Source organism: Haemaphysalis longicornis, unplaced genomic scaffold (genome assembly GCF_048455015.1).
Source record: "Haemaphysalis longicornis isolate Haplotype H1 unplaced genomic scaffold, Haemaphysalis longicornis Haplotype H1 scaffold_1, whole genome shotgun sequence".
Lineage (NCBI taxonomy): Eukaryota > Metazoa > Arthropoda > Arachnida > Ixodida > Ixodidae > Haemaphysalis > Haemaphysalis longicornis.
The window spans coordinates 478,397,903-478,417,344 of NW_027526203.1; the positions used below are offsets into that span (position 1 = coordinate 478,397,903).

Here is a 19,442-nt window from a genome sequence, read left to right on the forward strand (position 1 = left end):
CGGCGGAGCGGCGGCGGAACGACTGAACGGAGCGGCGCAGTTACCGCGTTTATATGCAGCGGAATGAGAGAGAGCAGCGCATAGCAGCGCATGCGCATGTGTTAACCGAGCGCAAGCTGCGCGCTAACCCGCCCCCACGCACAGCTGGCACGGCGACAGAGCGAGCGCCGGCGAGCGCTAACACGCAGATGGCGCTGCGGTGAGAGCGGCGCTAGCGCGAAGCTGGCGCGGCGAGGAGAATGGGAGAGGGATGCGGACTACGCCGGACGACGCCGGAGGGACAAGGCGAGTGAAAGAGATGCGTCGCATCTAAAAGCGTGTGGTGCGGCCAGCAGACACAGTGGGTTGCAAGTGACATAGGGTGCGTTCCAATTTACCGTTTAGACAGCTTCGTTGCCGTCTTCGCGGACAGTACGCCATGTTAAGCCCCGTTCCAATTCGAACGAAGCAGTCAACGAAGACTGCTTCGAGGAGACAGCATCGAAGTCAGCAACGATGCAGGCTACCTTCCTGTCTAAACTGAAAAGCGACGCCAGCGCCACCTTTTTGCGTTTTTATGTTGAACCAGAAGCACTTGTTCCTTTATTTAAATATTTAGTAAAATTTATTAGTCATGAAGGTGACTTTGCCTAGTTTTTAAATTACGTAACGTTTGTAATAACAACGGTAATATTAGTTACGAAACTTGCGGCTTGCTCAACTCAACATGTCTGCAACGACGCTGTCGTCTGCTGGTCGTCTGCGCTGGTGTTGCGTTTGCGACCGAGGCGCCGTTCCAATTTCATTCCTTTAGACGTCTAGTTAGACTGCTTCGTAGACTGTCTACCAAGCTGTCTGCGAATTGGAACGCAGCAATAGTATGCGGGGAACGAAGCGGCGACACGGATAACACGCCATAGGAAAATCCAGGCGGCCTGGACCAATCACGCGGAGAGCGGCAATTATTTTTTAAAGACGATAGTTTTTATTGGGCTGCTTGGAAGCGGAAATTCTGCTCTGTCTGTCTGTCTGTCCCGCGATTCAGCCGCCTGGACGTTTGATTTTTGCGATACCAAACGAAACACTGCAACTACAGTATAAAAAATTGCCAGTGGAGAAAACCGCAACGCCGACCGCACCTCAGCGACCTCAGCGGCAACGGGGACCGTTCCGCTGCGGTACTGCTGATGCCACCTGGCAAAGGCGCTGGAAACGCATGTTCGTGTGTTTCCCACGGCTAGTGCCAGGCAACGCCACCAGTGTTGGCAGTCTTCACTCGTGCGTTCTGCGGTTCGTATTGTAGTTTTACTCAAGTGTTGGCAGTCTTCACTCGTGCGTTCTGCGGTTCGTATTGTAGTTTTACTCAAGTTGTACTGTACTCAAATTGTACTCAGTCGTGCATTACTGCACACACTGTGCGCACAGGGGCACGTGGAACGCGCGTGGAGACGTGGAACGCGGCAAAATTGAATGGACTTACTTGGCACGGGCGGCAGACGGACTATCGTCCTTAGCCGACATTTGCAACGAAGTGCGTATAGATACGCGGCCAATTTTTGTCCACTGTTACGATTCAGCGCGCTGCTACCCTGTGCGCACGTAATACAAGTTGAGTGCAGTGCGGTGAAGTTTTGGGTGTTGCGGTAAAACCCGCCCTACAAAAACAAGTTACGACAAACCGGAGCGTGCGGTCGCGGTAACCCTCGTTGGAGATGATTCACGCTCGCGGCAGTTGCAAAATCCAGAACTGGTTCAAGCAGGGACTCGTTGTGACTCGTGGTTCAGAACGAACGCAAGCGCGGAGATCTCTCCTTTTCCTCTCAGACTCACTGTGCGCCGGCTATTACGAGACCGGGGAAGGGTTTTCTTGTGTGTTAGTACTTTGTTCGGGTCGTGAGCAAAGCGCTGAAGGCGGTGGAGCCGTTGACACTTCTGTGCATAAATTCCGCCCTTTCAGTGACCCATTTAAGATCGCTTCGGACTTCCGTAAGGAGCGTCGCTGTGCCACTGGTCGGCGACTTTGGCTAGTTTCGGTTTCGAAAATTGGGGCGATCCTAGCGGCAGGGTGCTGCGGCGTGGCCCTTCCCTGTCCCTCGGCGTTTCTTTCTTACCACACCGTCCATGCTTCCGCGCCTCCCCACGCATGTGCAACGGCTCACCGGCGCCAATATTTTTTTTAATCTCTCGGCGCACACGGCGGGTCAGTTTGGTGCGTGCGTGAGCGAGCCGACGCGCGAAGGGTTGCGCGGGTTGCTTGAACGCCCACGGGTTGAAAGTTTTGCTGCATTATAAAATATATTAGAATGTATTGTAAACGTGGGGCCACGGATGAAGGAGCGTCACCTGTCCAGCGCAGCTCTGTGGTGCAGCCACACCGGGCGAGGGTTCTGCCAAGTTTCTCGTCTTCTCCGAACATGACAGGTAAGCAAATTAGCTTTGTACAAGTTCTAGGGAATTCCAAAAAACCTGACCGACTGCATTCTGTTTTCAAAATACTTCGCACATGTAACGTGAAGTTAATGAGACATGTCAGTCGTCTAGGAGTAGAAACTAATGCGCAAATATATCCCAGCTCTGCAGGTGCACGAAGTTTTATATATGTGAACGCGCCTTCGGCGCGCACGCTCTTGCTCATAGGGGGAATATGTGGCGGCACTGTCGTTTTATGACTGCTTTAGCAACTGCTTGAACGTCGATTCAGGATTCTTATCAATGTATTTTTTGTTGTTGTTTCGTGCAGGAGGTTTGAGGCTTGGTTAGGGCCCCAAGTCGAGGACGGTTTGCGACATCATTGGACGCTTCCTCTGGTGACTCTCCTCAACCCCTCCAAAGTCACCTCGCCGCACATGCTCACAAAGATGACAAGCTCATCTGACCGCGCTTCTTGTCGTTCACTGAGTACCTACTACCACGGCGATTGGTGGCGTACGAGGTGCTGCACCCTAACCAATTTTTCCTGCGCCATCTTGCTCCAAAACGGATATTTGCGGCGAAACTGTTGCCAAGCGTTGCTTCAGTGCTAAAAAAAATCTGACGTAATACCGCGCTGTGCAATGCAAGTCGATTAGCACCGGGAGCAGTGGAAGACCAACCCGAAATAGATGCGTTGTCTGAGAGAAAGAAACATTTTTAATGGGCAAGCTGGGTCAGCGAGGCTGGGCGCCCGACTTGCTGCAGCCGCAATTGCACCCGGCCGCGGCGGCCGCTTTTCTGACGGCGGCGAAAAGCAAAAACGCCCGTGTGAACGAGATGTCGGTGCATGTTAAAGACCCCCAGGTGGTCAAAATTAATCCGGAGCACTCCACTACGGCGCGCCTCATCGCCTGCCTTGCGTCGGCGCGTTATACCCCACAATCAATCAATCAAGCCGCCATTGCAAGTGTTTCGCTCATTAAAAAAAAAAGAAGCATTGCCCGGTTTGATGTCTAATCTAACCTGCGCGGCCGCGCCTTGTCATCTAATCGCGAGTGGGTTTGCAGTTGTTACATAGTTTTAAAGTTAGAATCGTCATGCCCTATCGGATAGGATGAGATAAGAGGCGCTGCCCAGACACGAGCTGGGTGGTAGCTTGTGACAAACTAGCCGATATCTGCAAGTAATGAGCTCTGTACATGGGGCTAACAATACGCTCCCCCCCCCCCCCCCCGCCTCTCCCGGTAAGCAGTCTGCTCACGCGCCATTAGAAGAAAAGACGGGTGCGTTCGATTTGTGTCGTCCGAAAATACGACCTGGTTGCGCATTATTCTTGTACGTAGATAGAAACAAGCAATGAGTGGTCAATAGTGCGGGTATTGCGTTGAAACACCTTTTCTCCCTGCATTTTGTTGGTGTGAACATGATTTCTCGGAAGTGTGCAGGTTAAGGGTCGAATCAACGCTGTATTTCAGATTTTACGTTAACTGGCCCAAAACGCAGGCATTGAAGCATACCATACCTAGGCATGCTCTTTTTAAAAATTATAGGTTATCGTTTATTGTGTCCCTGAACTGAAACGAATTTTTTGAACGTCTAAGGAGCATTCCTTTCTCGAGGCGAGCCCAACAATGCACTGAGTGGAACTTTCAAGTTCTTTTGTTCTCCCGCCGAGGCGTGCGCGAAGAAAAATCTGCGTAGTGACTAGAACTTTCGAGGTTCTTCTTTCGTAATCAATTATTGTGTACCTAAATGTGTATGTAGCACGTTCTTTTTTTCTATACTGTGCAATATTGTATGCCTCAATTTGCGTATGTTATTGTTTTGCTTTGACTCTAATAGTGTGCACATAAAATGTATATGTAATGTACTGTAGTACATGTGTTTTCAGGACTTCGAATCAAAGACGTCCTCATATAAATGTTGAAAAGAAAAGCAAAAAAATGTTTTTGTAACGCTCAAATCATTATCACGGCAACGACAACAATTCGACACCAAAAAACCGACTATTACCTGCATGCTTTCTTCTTTCAATTATTAAACACGCTACTGCACACACATACCAAACGACGGGCGACGGAAATCCCGAGGAATCGACCGCCGCTCGTCCAACTTTCGCGCCTGGTGCCATTCCCGAGCGGTCCATGAGGCAGCAGCGACCGATGGCAAGCGCGAAAGTTGGGCGAGCGTGTGTTGCTGCGCGCGGCGGGCCGGCCCGGCTGCTGCGGAAAAATGACGTCAGCAGCGTCCGCGATGTCACCAACACCCTTTCTCCCCTCGCCACTCGTTGCCATGACGATAAATGCAACGTTTTTCAGACACCACGTGCAACTAGGGCAGGGTTTGGCGCTGTTGGTGCGAATTACGCGGGACCACGGTGGATGCTACAGAGGCCGCCCCGTGGCTGTGCCCGAAGCATGCTGTAAGCTCACCCACAGGGCTGCTGTTCCCCTGTATCGTATCTCATCTTTCGCTCTGCAGTAGAGCAGCTAAGCTTTGCTTTCAGCTTTTTGTCGTCAACACCGAGGCAGCTCCCCTGCTCGCCGCTCGTTCACCACAATACCATTACATGACGGCGGTGGCGGAGCTCGGCACGGGGACGCCTTCGCAAATGTAAAAGCTTGTTGAAAGTGTTTGTAACCTTGAATTTTCCGCTCTAAATATCACGTACAAAACAGCGACGTGGATATTGCGTCCCGCAATAAACTTTTATTTTCTGTTAAGTAATTATACAGGCATTTTAAGAAATATTAGTTTCTGTGATTGAAGCAGGCAACGAAGTGACTTGCTTATCCGAACGTCAGCAAATAAATGCCGCGGCGTTTGCTCTGCATGCGTTTATTTTAGAAAGCTCTCCTCTGCAGAACGAACCGCCAAATTAGATGGACAACGTTGTCGATCAAGCAACAACATTTAAGCTAGTTACAATGACGCTCGTTCCCTCGCCGCTCGTTCACCAAGTTACCACTGCATGATGGAAGCGGCGACGGAACTCGGTACTGGGAGGCCTCCGCAAATGTAACAACTGGTGGCAGCAGTGCGGATCCAACTTCACGGACGTTAAGGCCTCTCCGGATTTCGCAAAATTCACGGCGGTCAATGGTGAGTGCGGGACCTTCACTGAGTTTTGCCAGGCTTCAGAGGATAGCTGGCAGGGCGTATGTCTTCGACGCTTGGGTTATTCGCACAATACTATTTTGGTTCAGTGGGGAAAGAGTACTTCAGACAATCATGAATTTGAAATCACCCAGAAAAGCGCTAAAACAGTTGCGCTTGGATATTTCGGAAGCGCTGAGAAAGCCAGAGGTGATACAGGCTATCGCTGTTAGGACTGACAATGACGAGATGTCAGAGTGCACTGAGCTGATCTATGATCGGTAGACCGCTAAACGTCAGGCTGCAGAGGCAGAGCGCCAGCCTGAGAAACTCCAACTGGAGGAAAAGAAGCGAGTACAGAAAATCCAGCTCGACAGAGAGAAGCGGATTGGGCTATTTGACGGTCACGTGTAAATCTCCCGCCACCAAGCAGAACTGACTGTAATCAGTGAATGAATAAAACCTATAGCTCTGCGTGCACCCCCCCTCCCGCTTCCATTTACTCCCAACCCGTGCTCGCAAAACCGGCCACCGGTTATGTGCGCGTGCCTACAATTAAAAGATACCATCGAAAATGCCCCTCTGAAAGCCCTTCAAGAAGAACAAGCATTAGTATAGGCTCACGTCGGCGTTCCAAGCCATCGCCTCCTGTATTTTTTCAACGCCAAACACATAAGCGCCCCGCCACCAACCAAGCCCTTTCCTGCTACTCTTGCCCCTCTCCCCCAATTGCTAGGCTTTCCAGTGCTTTAGTCACGTGACGGTTAATTTCGGAGTGACGCGTGGTGGAAAGCGGCAACGTTGACAAAACGGGCTCCGACACGGCGCTGAGTTTTCTATCGCTGGCCAGAGCGCCGCTACTTCGGCAATCTCAAACATCAGTTTCCTCGACAACCAGCCACAAGCCGCTCTCGAGCTCAGTTATGCTCGAGTGATCCGGGTTAAGTTCAGGGACCCACCTTACGACATGTAGCAAAAACAGGCGTCCCATTCACATCCATTGTGAAGCGGGCGATGGGTTTGGCACAAAAAAAAAATACAGGAGGCGATGTCCAAGCGAGCCAGTTGCTATACATCCGGAAGGGATTCGCAGCTACTCGAAAAGCTGGAACTTGCGATGGCAACGGCGGCAGCAGCGGCTTTCTGTGATTTTCGCGCACATTCACGCTTCTATTCCGGCCGACGCTCCTTCAATTCCCACTCTTCCTCTGAGCGAACGACATTCGTCCGTCCCATAGAAAGTTAAACCTGTAAGGACTGCAGCTTTTTTCTAGTGGACGAACATGTGGCTGTCCATTTTTTTCCTGCGTCGTACGCACCTTACTGTCTCTGTAACACACCAAACCAAAGCGAAACCGCTCGACCAGGGAAGACAGCCGACAGGTAACATTGATCAATGTGGAAGTCTCATGGCTCGAGCCATGAGACTTCTACGTTTAAATCTCTCACCAGCACAGCGGGCGTGCCATCGGTAGCGGCATGAAGCCTAGCTGTGCGTGCACTCATCTGTCCTTCCATCTCGAACACGTGCACCCATAAACAGGGAACCGGGGATGGGCGTGCGCTTAGGCGTGAATTACACGGGCGAAAATGTCGCTTGGAAAGCTTTTCAAGCTGGCGAATTATGGCCTCACGTTGGCGTTCCAAGCGGGAAGTTGCTCTTCATCCAGTAGGGAGTCGCAGCTACTCGACGAGGTTGAATTTTACACAGCAAAGGCGGCGGCCTCATGTTCAACGGCAGCGTCTTTCGTCGTTATAATGCCCATTCGCACTTCTTCTGATAGTATGCAATCCCCTAATAGGAAGTTTTAGCATATCGTTACCGTGTTTGCATTACCGGTTACCGTGTTACCGGAATCTGGAGTTTCCGTTCACCGCTGGAAACGCTAAAACGCATTTTAGCGCTCCCTTTGCGGTTTGCGTATTCCGGCCGCCGTGGCGCAGGTAGCGACATCTGATCAATTAGTCTCAAAGCAATTCACGCATAATTTTGTTGCTCATATCTATTTGCATTCGTTTAAAGTAACTTGAATATTTCACTTTTCGGGTGAAGCATTCACACTAACTGTAGTTGTTTTGAGAGAGAGAGAGAAACACTTTTATTGAGATCTGTGGGTTAGCGATACGTGGTGGCCGCCGGTTGAAGTCTGGCATACTGTAGCCATCACATGTAGAGCTTTAAAAATAAAACATTGGTGGCGCCATCTACTGAGCAAAGTTAAAATCAAGGTAAAATAGAATTTGCCCCCGCGCTAAATAACCTACACTACCTTGCCCAGCACAATTGTGGAGGCCTAAACGCACTTTGAGAGCTCAGAAACTTATCGGAGCTATTTGAGGCGGGCAAGGCTTAGCACGAGTAGGGACGGCCATTTTGCTCGCGCTATACTTCTATTATAGATCTCCTTTCATTCAACTTTGACGATTTTGCGAATAATGAAACTGATATACATAATTTATGGAACTGGTTTAAGGACATTGTCAAAGAATGCATAGAATCATTTGTGCCTCTGGTAACTAAAAAACAGAAGCGAAAAAATCCGTGGTTCTCGGATGACACTGAGGTTAAGAAGGCAAATAAAGCGTCTAAAGAAAAAAACGAAGTCTCAACGTAACGTATTCAGAACATATCGCCAAGCTTGCAGTAAAATTGAAAAATCATATTCAAACAGATAAGCAGCGTTATTTTGGGGAGTACTTGTCGAATTACTTGACCTCGTGTCCCGAAAAATTTTGGAGGAGCATTTCGCCCACGTCGAAAGAGTGTGACGTCTTTAATGTCGGCGGTATTCTCACGCACGACATTGCTCGGATTGCAAATGCTTTCAACGATCATTTCAATTCAGTTTTTTCTTGTGACAACTCTGTATTACCGCTCTTTGAAACTATTTCGCCGCGAATGCCCGATATTGTTGTTAGTGAACAGGGCACATTGAACATGCTTGTGAACCTTGATATCAGAAAATCTTCTGGACCGGACAATATCCCTAGCGCGTTCTTAAAGAGATACGCTGAATGGATGTCGAAGTACCTCCATGTTCTTTTTACAAAATCGTTGCGCGAGAGCCAGGTTCCGGACGACTGGAAAACAGCCAGAGTAAAGCCTATCCATAAATCAGGAAACAAGCAGAGTGTCAAACATCATCGTCCTGTCTCGCTAACTTCAACCGTTTGGAAGCTTCTCAAACACATTATTCTGATCCACAATAGTATTTCACATTTTCTGGACGAACATAACATCTTAAATCAGCATCAGCATGGATTCAGGAAGGGATTTTCAACAACGACACAATTGGTATCAACAATACACGACTTCACTACTTCAATTAATAATGGCAAACAGACAGACGCAATTTTTATGGATTTTTCAAAAGCTTTTGACAAGGTTTCGCACAATAAATTAGTATACAAATTAGAAAAAAATATCGGGAATGATCAACTTATTAAACGGATATCAGCTTACTTGAAAAACAGGGAACAATTTGCAGTTTTTAACAATCATTCCTCTCACAGGGTTGCCGTTGACTCTGGCGTCCCCCAAGGGTCGGTTCTGGGTCCCCTTCTATTTATTTTGTCTATTAACGACAAAGTAAATGATATCCCTGTAAATATTAGGCTTATGCGGACGATTGCGTTATTTACTCTGAAATCGAATCCCCGAAGGACCAAGTTTTGTTAAACGACTCGCTACACAATATTTCCTGGTGCGAGGCTTGGCAAATGTCAATCAATTTTGAAAAAAAAAAAACGGTGTACATGTCCATTTCTCACAAGAAAAACAAATTAAATTTTCAATACTTTACAAACAATGCCATTCTTTCCGAGGTTTAATCCTACAAATATCTTGGGTTGTGGATAACAAGCGATCTTAACTGGACAAAACACATTGACATAGTAACTTCCAAGGCTAACCAAAAAGTATTCTTTTTACGGACGACTTTGAAACTTTCATCTCCATCCGTCCGTATTCTCGCTTACAAATCGGTAGTCCTGCCCATACTTGATTATGCCGCGGTAATCTGGGACCCATTTACTCAAATTAACATTCATAAAGTATAAAAAATACAAAGAAGAGCAGTTCGCTTCATATATAACAGTTATGGACGAACCTCGGTAACTGAACTGTTAGTCAGAGCTAACTTACCCTCACTTTCAGAAAGAAACCGCATATCCCGATTAAAATATCTATATCAATTAATTAATGGACATTACAAGATAGATATTGGAAAAATTATTTCATTTTCTTCAGGTTACGCCCCTAGACAACGCCATGATCGTACAATAACTCCATTCCGTACCCGCAATAATTGCTTCAAATATTCTTTTTTCCCCAGAACTGTGCAGGATTGGAATAGTTTAAATAACCATCATGTCACAAAGCAATCTTTAGCATCCTTTGCCGCTGGTCTAGAATAGCAGAGAAAATAATTTTACTTGTGTGCTAGCTTTGTTTTCTTTTCGTAAAATGAGAGTGATGTTTCATCTGTGCTATTTTGTTATGTTTGTTTACGTTTGTAAAACGCAAGTGATGGTTCTTTGTTTGCCTTGTGTTATATGGCTGCCTACTATGTGAAATGTGAGTGGCTGTTCCATCTGTTTGCCTGGTGTTATATGCTAATATTTTCGTCTTTTGTACCCACGTGCTAAAATCCCTCCAGGGGATTGCAGTACCAATAAATAAATAAATAAATAAATAAATAAATAAATAAATAAATAAATAAATAAATAAATAAATAAATAACAACAATAATAATAATAAATAAATAAATAAATAAATAAATAAATAAATAAATAAATAAATAAATAAATAGACGGGTTGAACAGGAACTGGCAAAGCTGGAAAAAACAGGAAGCATATATACGGTCAGGCACTGTTCTTGGGCCACACCACTAGTGATCGTACCTGAAAAGGACGGCATACGTCGGAAGATTTGTGGTGACTTACGCTGCACGGTGAACGGGGTTGTAGAATTAATCGGAACATTATTCTCATCGCATTAAAAAAAAGTTCCTGCATTTTTGCTGCCGCCCCATTCCATAGGGGAGATTTCCCGTGCAAGCCGCGTGAACTTCTCAAGCGTTGCAGTCCCACACAAAGGCCGAGCGCCAGGCCGGGGAGTCGCTTGTACCTATTTTACCGGTATGCCCGGCGCCACCAAGGCACACTATAGCACATGGTGACTTCCACAGCAACGGCGGGCGCTCAACTTGTAACCGCCTGTGGCAGGACATACCGCCATAGTCTCAGTTCGGAGTGACCTGACCGGACTTTCAGAAACGGTGACCAACATTTTAAAAAGAATTGCGCATGTGCCCTCTGCTAGGCATGTCATTACTTCTTTCGCTATTTATTCATTTATATACTCCTTCATGTTCCTTTCTTCATTTCTTTCTTTCCTTCGTTCTTTTCTCTTTCTTTCTCTCTCTCTTTCTTTTTTTCTTTCTTTCCTGCTCTCTATCTTTCTTTCTCTCTTCCTCTCTGCCTTTACTTAATCCGCGTCCGAGTGCAATGCCTTCGGCCCTTCGTTTATTGGCGAGCCAGTGTTGCGGAAGGCAGCGCGATTCCATTCGAACTTCATTCCGAGGAACTAAAACTCTCTGCAGCAGTGTGCAATGCCATTCCTTTGAATTCTGCGGAATGTCGCCATTTAGCCCACTCCAACTCCTGTAATGGCCGTGAAGTCCAACGGATTCCTTAACGTGGATATTAGCTCCTGGTGGCTATATCGAGTTACCTATGAAGGCAACATTGAATTGACCTTATTAGACGAGTTGAGAACTGCCAAAATATGCGCACGCGTCGCCTCATTCGACAGATGGTAGCAGCTTGGTGACATCGTGCTGAACAGGCACCCTTCTAATTCACGAACGGCCCCATTCCCGATCCTCTTATAATATTTGCATGATCAGCATAAGCTGGTAGAATAGCATGATCGACTGGTGACGACGACGGCGATGATGATGATGATGATGATCAGCGTGTTGTAATGACTTACTTTTGCGCGGGGTTAGAGGAAGAATGCGTTGCTCTGCGCTTGTTTCGTTTTTCACAGCCTGTCACGTTTAACCTGGCTATATGTTTCGCGTATCATCACACCAGCGCCATTACACTGCTGTAGCTAAGTACATCGTCCGTAACTTGCCCTCATCACCTCCACTTGTAATCCTTAGTTTTGCAGAGCGCTGAGCAGAACTGCTGTCGTGCCAGCGCCAGGGGCAGTATACGGAAGCTTCAGGAAACTGCGTAGTTTGGCATTCCCCGTATGAAAGCCGGTAGTTCCTCCACATTAACCTCATTTCGCTCGTTCAATGTCTTGGGATTACCTTAAAGGGAAGCTGAAGCGCTTTCCAAAAAAATTGAGTTAGATTAACAGTTATATAGTTTCTTGCGCGCTGATTCCGAATATCACATTTAAATTTATCGTACATGAGTCCAAGTGGCATTTATCTTGCAAAAAGCGCGGCCCCGTTTGAAAGACGCGCGTTTTTCGTCTTTTGACGCCCCTGATTGGTTGCGGCCGTCATGACGTCAAAGAAGGACACCCTTCGGCCGCGCGGGTTGTCGGAAGCATTGCGAACGATCGCACGGTTGCCTTTGCGGCAATTTAGCTTGCAGTTTAATTTTCGCACATGACTGGAAGTTTGTTTTGCAATGTCCCGTGCTGTTGGTTCAATTATCTTGGAGCTTAAATTTGCTTTACACGACAGAGAACCCCAAAGCAGTGACTGTGACGTCGACTAGTGGGTTCCATCAAAATATTTTTGAATTAGGCAACCAGCATAGGGGGATTTTATACCTTATGTTAATATTAGCTACTGCCTTAAATGTTTCTTATACACAAAACCATTTATGCCGAAGATTAATGGGCGTTTTATAAACAATCTACCAGCGAAAAGCACGTACGTGCACTGCGCGAAAAAATAGCGTTCATGCGCTGTAAACGTATATGCGAGACACATCTTGCCGGTACACGCATAAACCAACAAGCAGACTCTGCTTCCGCATTTCCCTGGTTCGTTGTCGCCCACCCCAGCCCCTTTACTCATCCCCGTACACAGACCCACACGCGCGCGCCATTTCGGCAGCGGCACTACGGCGCCTCCGCGATTGCTAGCTGCACTTCAATGAGTGGCGTCTTACTGCTTCACATGCATTTATTCTGAAAACACTGCAGCATACTAGTGCCTGCTCAGCATTATTGGCTGTAGTAGGGCTTGATTTTCGCTTGTGCGTTGCGCATTCTGCTACAATATTACGGCCACCTCGTTATAATTAACAGACCAGTCGGACAAGACAGTTACGTTGTAGTTACGTTACTTCAGGTAACAATCACCAAACGTTTGTGATAATGAATCGTTGGCCTGTTTCAGCATTTCTAGATTTAAGCATTTACCGCGCTAGTCGGACAGAGGCCGTATATTTACTCTTAGCTCCTAATTTTTTTAGTATCATCATTATATATATCACCGACTATGACTGGAGCACACTTGAGGTTCAGTGACAACAAGTGCTTGCGAGGTTATAATATGCAGCCACACGGAATCTTGGGCAAAAAATTAGGCCCCCGCAGTCAACACAAATTATGGCACGGTGGTGGTTCGGAGTGGTGTTTTTTTTTTTAATTCCAGACAAACATCACCTTATCGTGACATGTATACTTGCGAAATAAGTAATCTGGTTGTCTTGGTTCTTTTACTTTGTAGAAATACTGTTTACCTCTTAGCCGGGAGAGAACTTCTATCAGGATTGGCCCCTTGTTTTAGTTTCGCCAAAAAATTGTTTTTTTGAACACTGTCCCGAGCCCATAGGGAAAGGAAACCGACGCGTTTAACGAAACAAGTATTTCCTGAACAAATGTGACTTGGTTTCTGGAATGGAACGAAACATCCCCCGCCAAAGTACAGCAGTATTCCCCATCCTTCCTAAATCTAGAATCTAATGTGAACATTCACGTCCGTCGCATAAAAAAATTCCCCCGCATTTCCCCGAGGGGGAGAATGTGAAAGTGCGAATGCACGGTTGTCGGCCCGCTTGCGGCGCTTGCGCTCGGCCCCCGCAGCCCACCGCCTCGCCGCCTTCTCTTCCATCTCTTCCATCGGGTTTGTAGTATCACGTGTACACCACGCAGTTATCAAGCCGCTATAACGCCGCTGAGTCGCCAACGCACGCCGCTGACGACGTAGTTTGAATGCGTTAAAGATATAAGGCGCGTTACTAACACTGATATCAGTGTCGCGTCCGTGGCTTAGTCGGTAGAGCGTTGCGCTGCGGCCGCAAAGTCCTCGGATCGAAACCTGGCGCCGGATGCTGTTTTTTTTTTATATAGAGAGGAGGACTGCGTTAAAGATATAAGGCGCGTTACTAACACTGATATCAGCGTCGCGTCCGTGGCTTAGTCGGTAGAGCGTCGCGCTGCGGCCGCGAAGTCCTCGGATCGAAACCTGGCGCCGGATGCTGTTTTTTTTTATATATAGAGCGGAGGACTGCGGACGCCGCCGCCGCCGACGCCGCCTCTGCCGCCGCCGGCGGAGGAAGGTTTGGGGTCGCTTATAAAGTGCATTCGCACTTAAAAAAAAAACGAATTGTAGCGGTTTACAAAGTATTTAACGTAGTGTAGTATATTCTCTGTCACCAAGCACAGCCACCTCGGCTGTCGCTTCCGTATGTTATCAAGCATCCCGGCGTGGCATTATTCTGCTTAGGAATACGGCATGATAACGTATGCCTCGTTTGCCGTTCGTGCATACTTTTTGAACACGAAAATTGTACAAATGAGTGCTATCAACCACAACAACAACAAGTATCATTCACAAGGAAACACGGCTAAAAGAGCATGGCCGAGGCGGCCGATCCGGCCGGAAGTCCAGGTATGACGTTTTTCAGCCGGTTTTCGCCCGCGCTCTTTGGTCTTTCGGCATCGCGCGCGAGATGGGGGCGGGGCATCGGGCCACTTTTGTTTGCTCATTGCGCCGCTTTTATTGCATGTATTGCAAAAATATTTCGTACACATGAACTATTCAATGTGTACTTGCTGCTAGTCAACTTTTCTTTTAATTCTAAAACCGCTTCACCTTCCCTTTAACACTACCCGTTGAATGCAAGAGGCTGTTTAGGATGCCTCGCGTTAGCAGAACAGAAGTTGACATATCTTTCTGCGTGTGTCTCTGAGGCTCATGCAATGCTTTAAACAATGCATTCTGCGATCCCTCAGCGGACGGTTTCGGAACAAACTCTAGGGCTTCGAACCGCACAAATGTAATAATGCGTTTAGTTTGAACCCCGGTGCACAGAGAGGGAGTCACAGGTAACCAGTTAGCGCACATGGCTGCCCGAGAATGTCTCTCATATCCTGCATGCGTGGTTTCCTCCGACCCACTTTTGCAGTGCACAAAACAACCGCCAAGCAAAAATCTCACTCTTCAACACCTTCAGGAATCCCCCCACGGGTTCCTCGCAACCCTGAAACACCTCTCTAGAAAATTTTTGCAAGGTCTATTCAAACTCGACTGGTTCAATAGCCGGCTTCGCTTTAGAGCCAAGCTGAAGATAACCACAGCTCCCCTTAAAAATCCAGCCCACTTTATTCCTATTCCACTTCTGGCAAAGGGCGCCGAATTACACACCCGCTCCACTGCAATTTCCGAATTACACACCCGCTCCCCACTCCACTGCAATTTCCTTCCGGGGACGCGAAAAGATGGAATGAATTTGGAGTCATTCCGTTTCCGGAGTGGTAACTCCAGAACACCACGACTCACCTCCACGCCACTATCCATAACATTGCCACACCGATCAGGTCGAACTCAGCCACTGGTGTGCTGCCACACTGCGTCCAGCGTGCGCCCACGGTCGCTGACACGACTGCCCCTTCTAACGCCACAGGAATTTGCCTCGACAAGGTGGTGTGTCTTGTGCCTGCTGAGCTAGCCCTACGATCAGTTGCAACGAATGGGCGCATGTGGCGCCGAAAGAAGAAGCTCGGCCGGTTTGACGGCCCAACCGACCTGGAGCCGAGCCGTCGTAGCGGAAGCTCTTGAGCAGCAGTGTTTTCTTGTCCTCGACGATGATGGCTTCTGCCTCGGTGTTGTGTGCGCCTCGGATGTGGCCCGTAACAGCAATAGGCTTCGGGTAATCCAGGTCACTGGGGATGTCCACGTGCGCGAAGCTCGTCTGGAAAAAAATATAAAACAGCGCTGCATGTAAACAAGTCCATTGGGCACGTTACAATACTGGCTCTGCTATAATACATGCCCCGCCGTAGCGAAACTTGATTCACTTCGAAGGAACAGAATCTGGTTCCTGTAGTACCCGCCGGCATATACTAGATAGCCAGGCCAGGGCGGATTCGATTATCGTGCGCGCAGGCCGGTGGAGCTGAAATTCAAGCGCTGCAAGTGGCCGTTGACCAGAGGTATTTCAAGGCACGACATTTCAGCGTCGCCCTTGGAGCAAGTTCACAAAATTAGGCAGTCCTGAAGACAGGCCGGATCCCGCCTTAACAATACTACCTACAGGGTTATTAAAGCAACGCTTTTCTTCCCGCCAGTAGACTGCCCAAGATCGGAAGAGGCGTGACAAAGTGATTCAATTTTTAATTCGAAAAATACAAGCAAACGTGGCACTGACGCCGCCACTACCGAGGCCTCCGGATATAAAAAGAAAGTGCGGTGTCCTATTGGCTGGCTTTGGAATATTTTGCATTTGCCATTGCAGCGACAAAACGATCCTAGGTAATGTTTTCTTCTGCTTTTGAAGTAAGCACAAGTTTAGTTAGGCTCAGAAAAGAAGATAAATGACAAAATAATTTAGAGCCCTTCCCCTACTGTGGAGGTGGAAAATCTGCAAGCTGTATTGTCGACTAACTATATTGAGCTATGTACGGTGATTTGGTATCTTGACCGCAGTTGTAGTGCGGCGCCACATCGGGTATGCAAAACAGAACACGCGATGCCCGCCGTATTGTTCTGGACACCAGAGGCAGCGCCGCGCTACAACTCCGATCACAATTGCCAAGATTGCACCCGGGTTTCCCACAAGCGAAAGTCGTTTTGATTGGTTTTCTGGATAAGCAGGTAAGTGCCGTCATTGTTCTTTGTGCTTAACAAAATAGACTACAAATTAACACCTTCGTGTAAAGTTTGAGCGCGAACGGAGGGGCGGTTTGCTGAGGAAAATTTTCAATGACACCCGTCTATCGATGCCACATCGTATCTCTCTATCTCTCTCTCTCTCTCTCTCTCTATATATATATATATATATATATATATATATATATATATATATATATATATATATATATATATATATATATATATATATATATATATATATATATATATTTATATATATATATATATATATATATATATATATATATATATATATATATATATATATATATATATATATATACATGTAGACAGAATACGGGTTGGCAGTCAAGAAAAACCTCGGAAAGCAAAGGGGGGAATGCGGTAGGTCATAGAAACAGATGAAGAATTTTGTGAGTCAGAAAGAAAGGGGTGAAAAATGCCCGCCGGGTGGGATCCGAACCCACGAACTCCAGAATAACGGTCTGGTGCGATAACCACTACGCTACCGGCGGGGCTGTATCCCCACCAATTTCTCGGGTATTTATTTCCCTCATTTCCCATTTTCTGATGCGCTACCTGCATAGTGAGGGACTCTGCTCTGGCAGTCTTGGTGCCAAAGGGTTCAATGGTGGTCGACCACTCTCGACATGTGGTAGACACTCGAGTCACGGCCCGGGGGTTAAAAAAAAGGTCCCCTTCACCCCGAGTAGTCCGAGTGGCGCTCGGGTGGCGCTTTCAGCAGACGGCAGCAGCGTATTACCACTCTCACCATTGAATACGCCAGGCACAAGTGCATTCTATTGTCGCCTCGTTTAGACCTAATACTGGCAGAGTGAGAGGTTGGTTTCGTTTTGCAGCGCGGACAACGAATGCGGCTTTGTTTCGAACATATATACGTCGTAAAAAATATGTTTCGGGGATGTGATTAACCAATACCTCACAATAACTTGCGCCTTTTATAGAAGTATAAGCCACGCGAAAATGTTAAGTATATTACAAGCCTCTGCGTCGGGAAATGTGAGCCACTCGTGCCTTATAGCAAGAATCTAGGAAATTTAATGAAACCACTGAAAAATAAATGGTCTGCAAGTCTGGAAGAAACAATAGCTCGTACGGGAATGAAAAAAACCCAGTGCAGCTTCGGAAATGCTAGAGACGTTCGTCTTAACTTACGCCTTTTAGGATTCACTAGACCATCTAGATGCGAAATGCACTGATATTTTCAAAGACAGGTGGGGGGAGGGGAGGGGGGCGCTTAACTATCGTGTACAAATGCGGAGCGAAATCAAGTAATGACCGTTTTAGTAACCTCACGCACAAGCTGCGCGTTCACTTTTATTTTGTTTTTCGACTTTAACGAACGGCTGATCACTCGGCGGACACATTCTTTGATGTACAGTAGGTAAGTTCACAAGCGATCAAGGGTGTCGTTGGAAGAGTGTGGTGTCTGATAAAGCGCTCTGATTTCACTTTTGCGCTAGATTCTCCAGACTCCCTGTGTCATATGACGATGTTTCGAGGAAGCGTTTAGTCGCGGACGCGGATATAAGCAGAGGATATATGTAGCAGATGAATATTTGCGAGGGCTCACCTCGCGACAACACGACCCAGCAGTAAATTCTTTGTCGTGTGTTGACTCCCGCATCTGATTTTGCATTATCCATCGTGCTTATTACGTAGAATTTCCGTGAAATTTATGCCACATTGGCTTGTTCAGGGTAGTGATCAAAATCTGAGATATGAAGCGTAACTGGCGTGCTGTCAGATATGAGTGGTCCGCTAGATTATGCAAGCACACGAAACCGATTTACATCGTAGTGTATAGCCGTAGCATGAGCATCTGAACGGACGCTGCTTGCGGAGGTACTGTTAGTAAATTCCAGGGCAGCGGAATTGCAATCGGCTCAATGCATATTCCGGTTTTGCGACGCCGGGCTGTGACACACACCTGGCGCTTATGCGGACCGTGCGGACCGAATGTAACACACTAAGATCGCGTCCGAAGCGTTTGCACTCTCGTAAATACACCACATTTGCGAACAGAGTGACTGCTCCACTTAAATATTTATTTCCAACGCATACAAACGGAAAATATCAGTCGCGAACATGCCGCAAAAGCAACGGCGACAGTGGTGAGCGGGCTGGAGACTACCGCAACTGCTTTCGAAACGGGCCGCTAGGGGGATTTCAGTGGCGCCCCTACAGGCCGCGCTCGAGGCGTATAGATCAAAACTTGGGTGCATACACTTGGAGAACACTGAACAAGGGTTTTATGGTTCCCAACAGTTTCGAAAGCTGGACCTTTCTTCTTCGGGGGTTACCTTAGAATAGAGAGAAAAACGCTTATACACACTTTTCCTCCGAGGGCTTCCCTTTCTCCTCGCCCTCGCCAATGAGAACCCTCGGGAGAGTAAAAGAGCGGGAGAGTAACAATCACATGTCGTAACTGCACTACAGACGGTGGGAAAAAAGGAAGAAAAGAGGAGGGGAGAGAGGGAAGTTGTAAATGGGAAGGAGGCACAGTTGCGACTTGATAGACAGAAACGAGGCCAACTTTCGGGGACATCCCGAAAGCTTCGAAAATCTGACACCACGTGGCGTTCCAAGGCGGAGACTTTTTCTTTTTTTTTTTTCCTTCCTTCGCCCCTACTCGGGAGGCCCGAAGCCGCTCTTGCCGAATTATTAAAAGAAGCAAATAGGAGGGTCGGGACGTGCACAAAAGGCCGTGCTCTTTTGTGCTCTTCGGGTCTCCACCATTTCTAAACATACAAGAAAACACGGATGGGCGCTCGTGGGCCGCGCACGAGTGGGTGTCTTCGGTGCCGTGAATGCGACTTCTTACCTCTAGAGATGTAGCTGTT

General features: G+C 47.4%; 1 protein-coding gene and 1 non-coding gene across 3 annotated transcripts in view; both read right to left on the reverse strand.

Moving 5' to 3' along the window:
• LOC144156309 (protein Skeletor, isoforms B/C-like) overlaps nt 1–19,442 on the reverse strand; it is a 219,706-nt gene that overhangs the window by 38,816 nt on the left and 161,448 nt on the right. For both annotated transcript variants that reach the window (XM_077688286.1, XM_077688285.1), the window contains exon 11: nt 15,493–15,658. In XM_077688286.1, coding sequence (XP_077544412.1) covers nt 15,493–15,658 — 166 coding nt within the window. The remainder of the gene's footprint in view (nt 1–15,492; nt 15,659–19,442) is intronic.
• Trnan-guu (transfer RNA asparagine (anticodon GUU)) lies at nt 17,021–17,093 on the reverse strand. Its single transcript has one exon. It is a non-coding gene; the product is annotated as a tRNA-Asn (tRNA).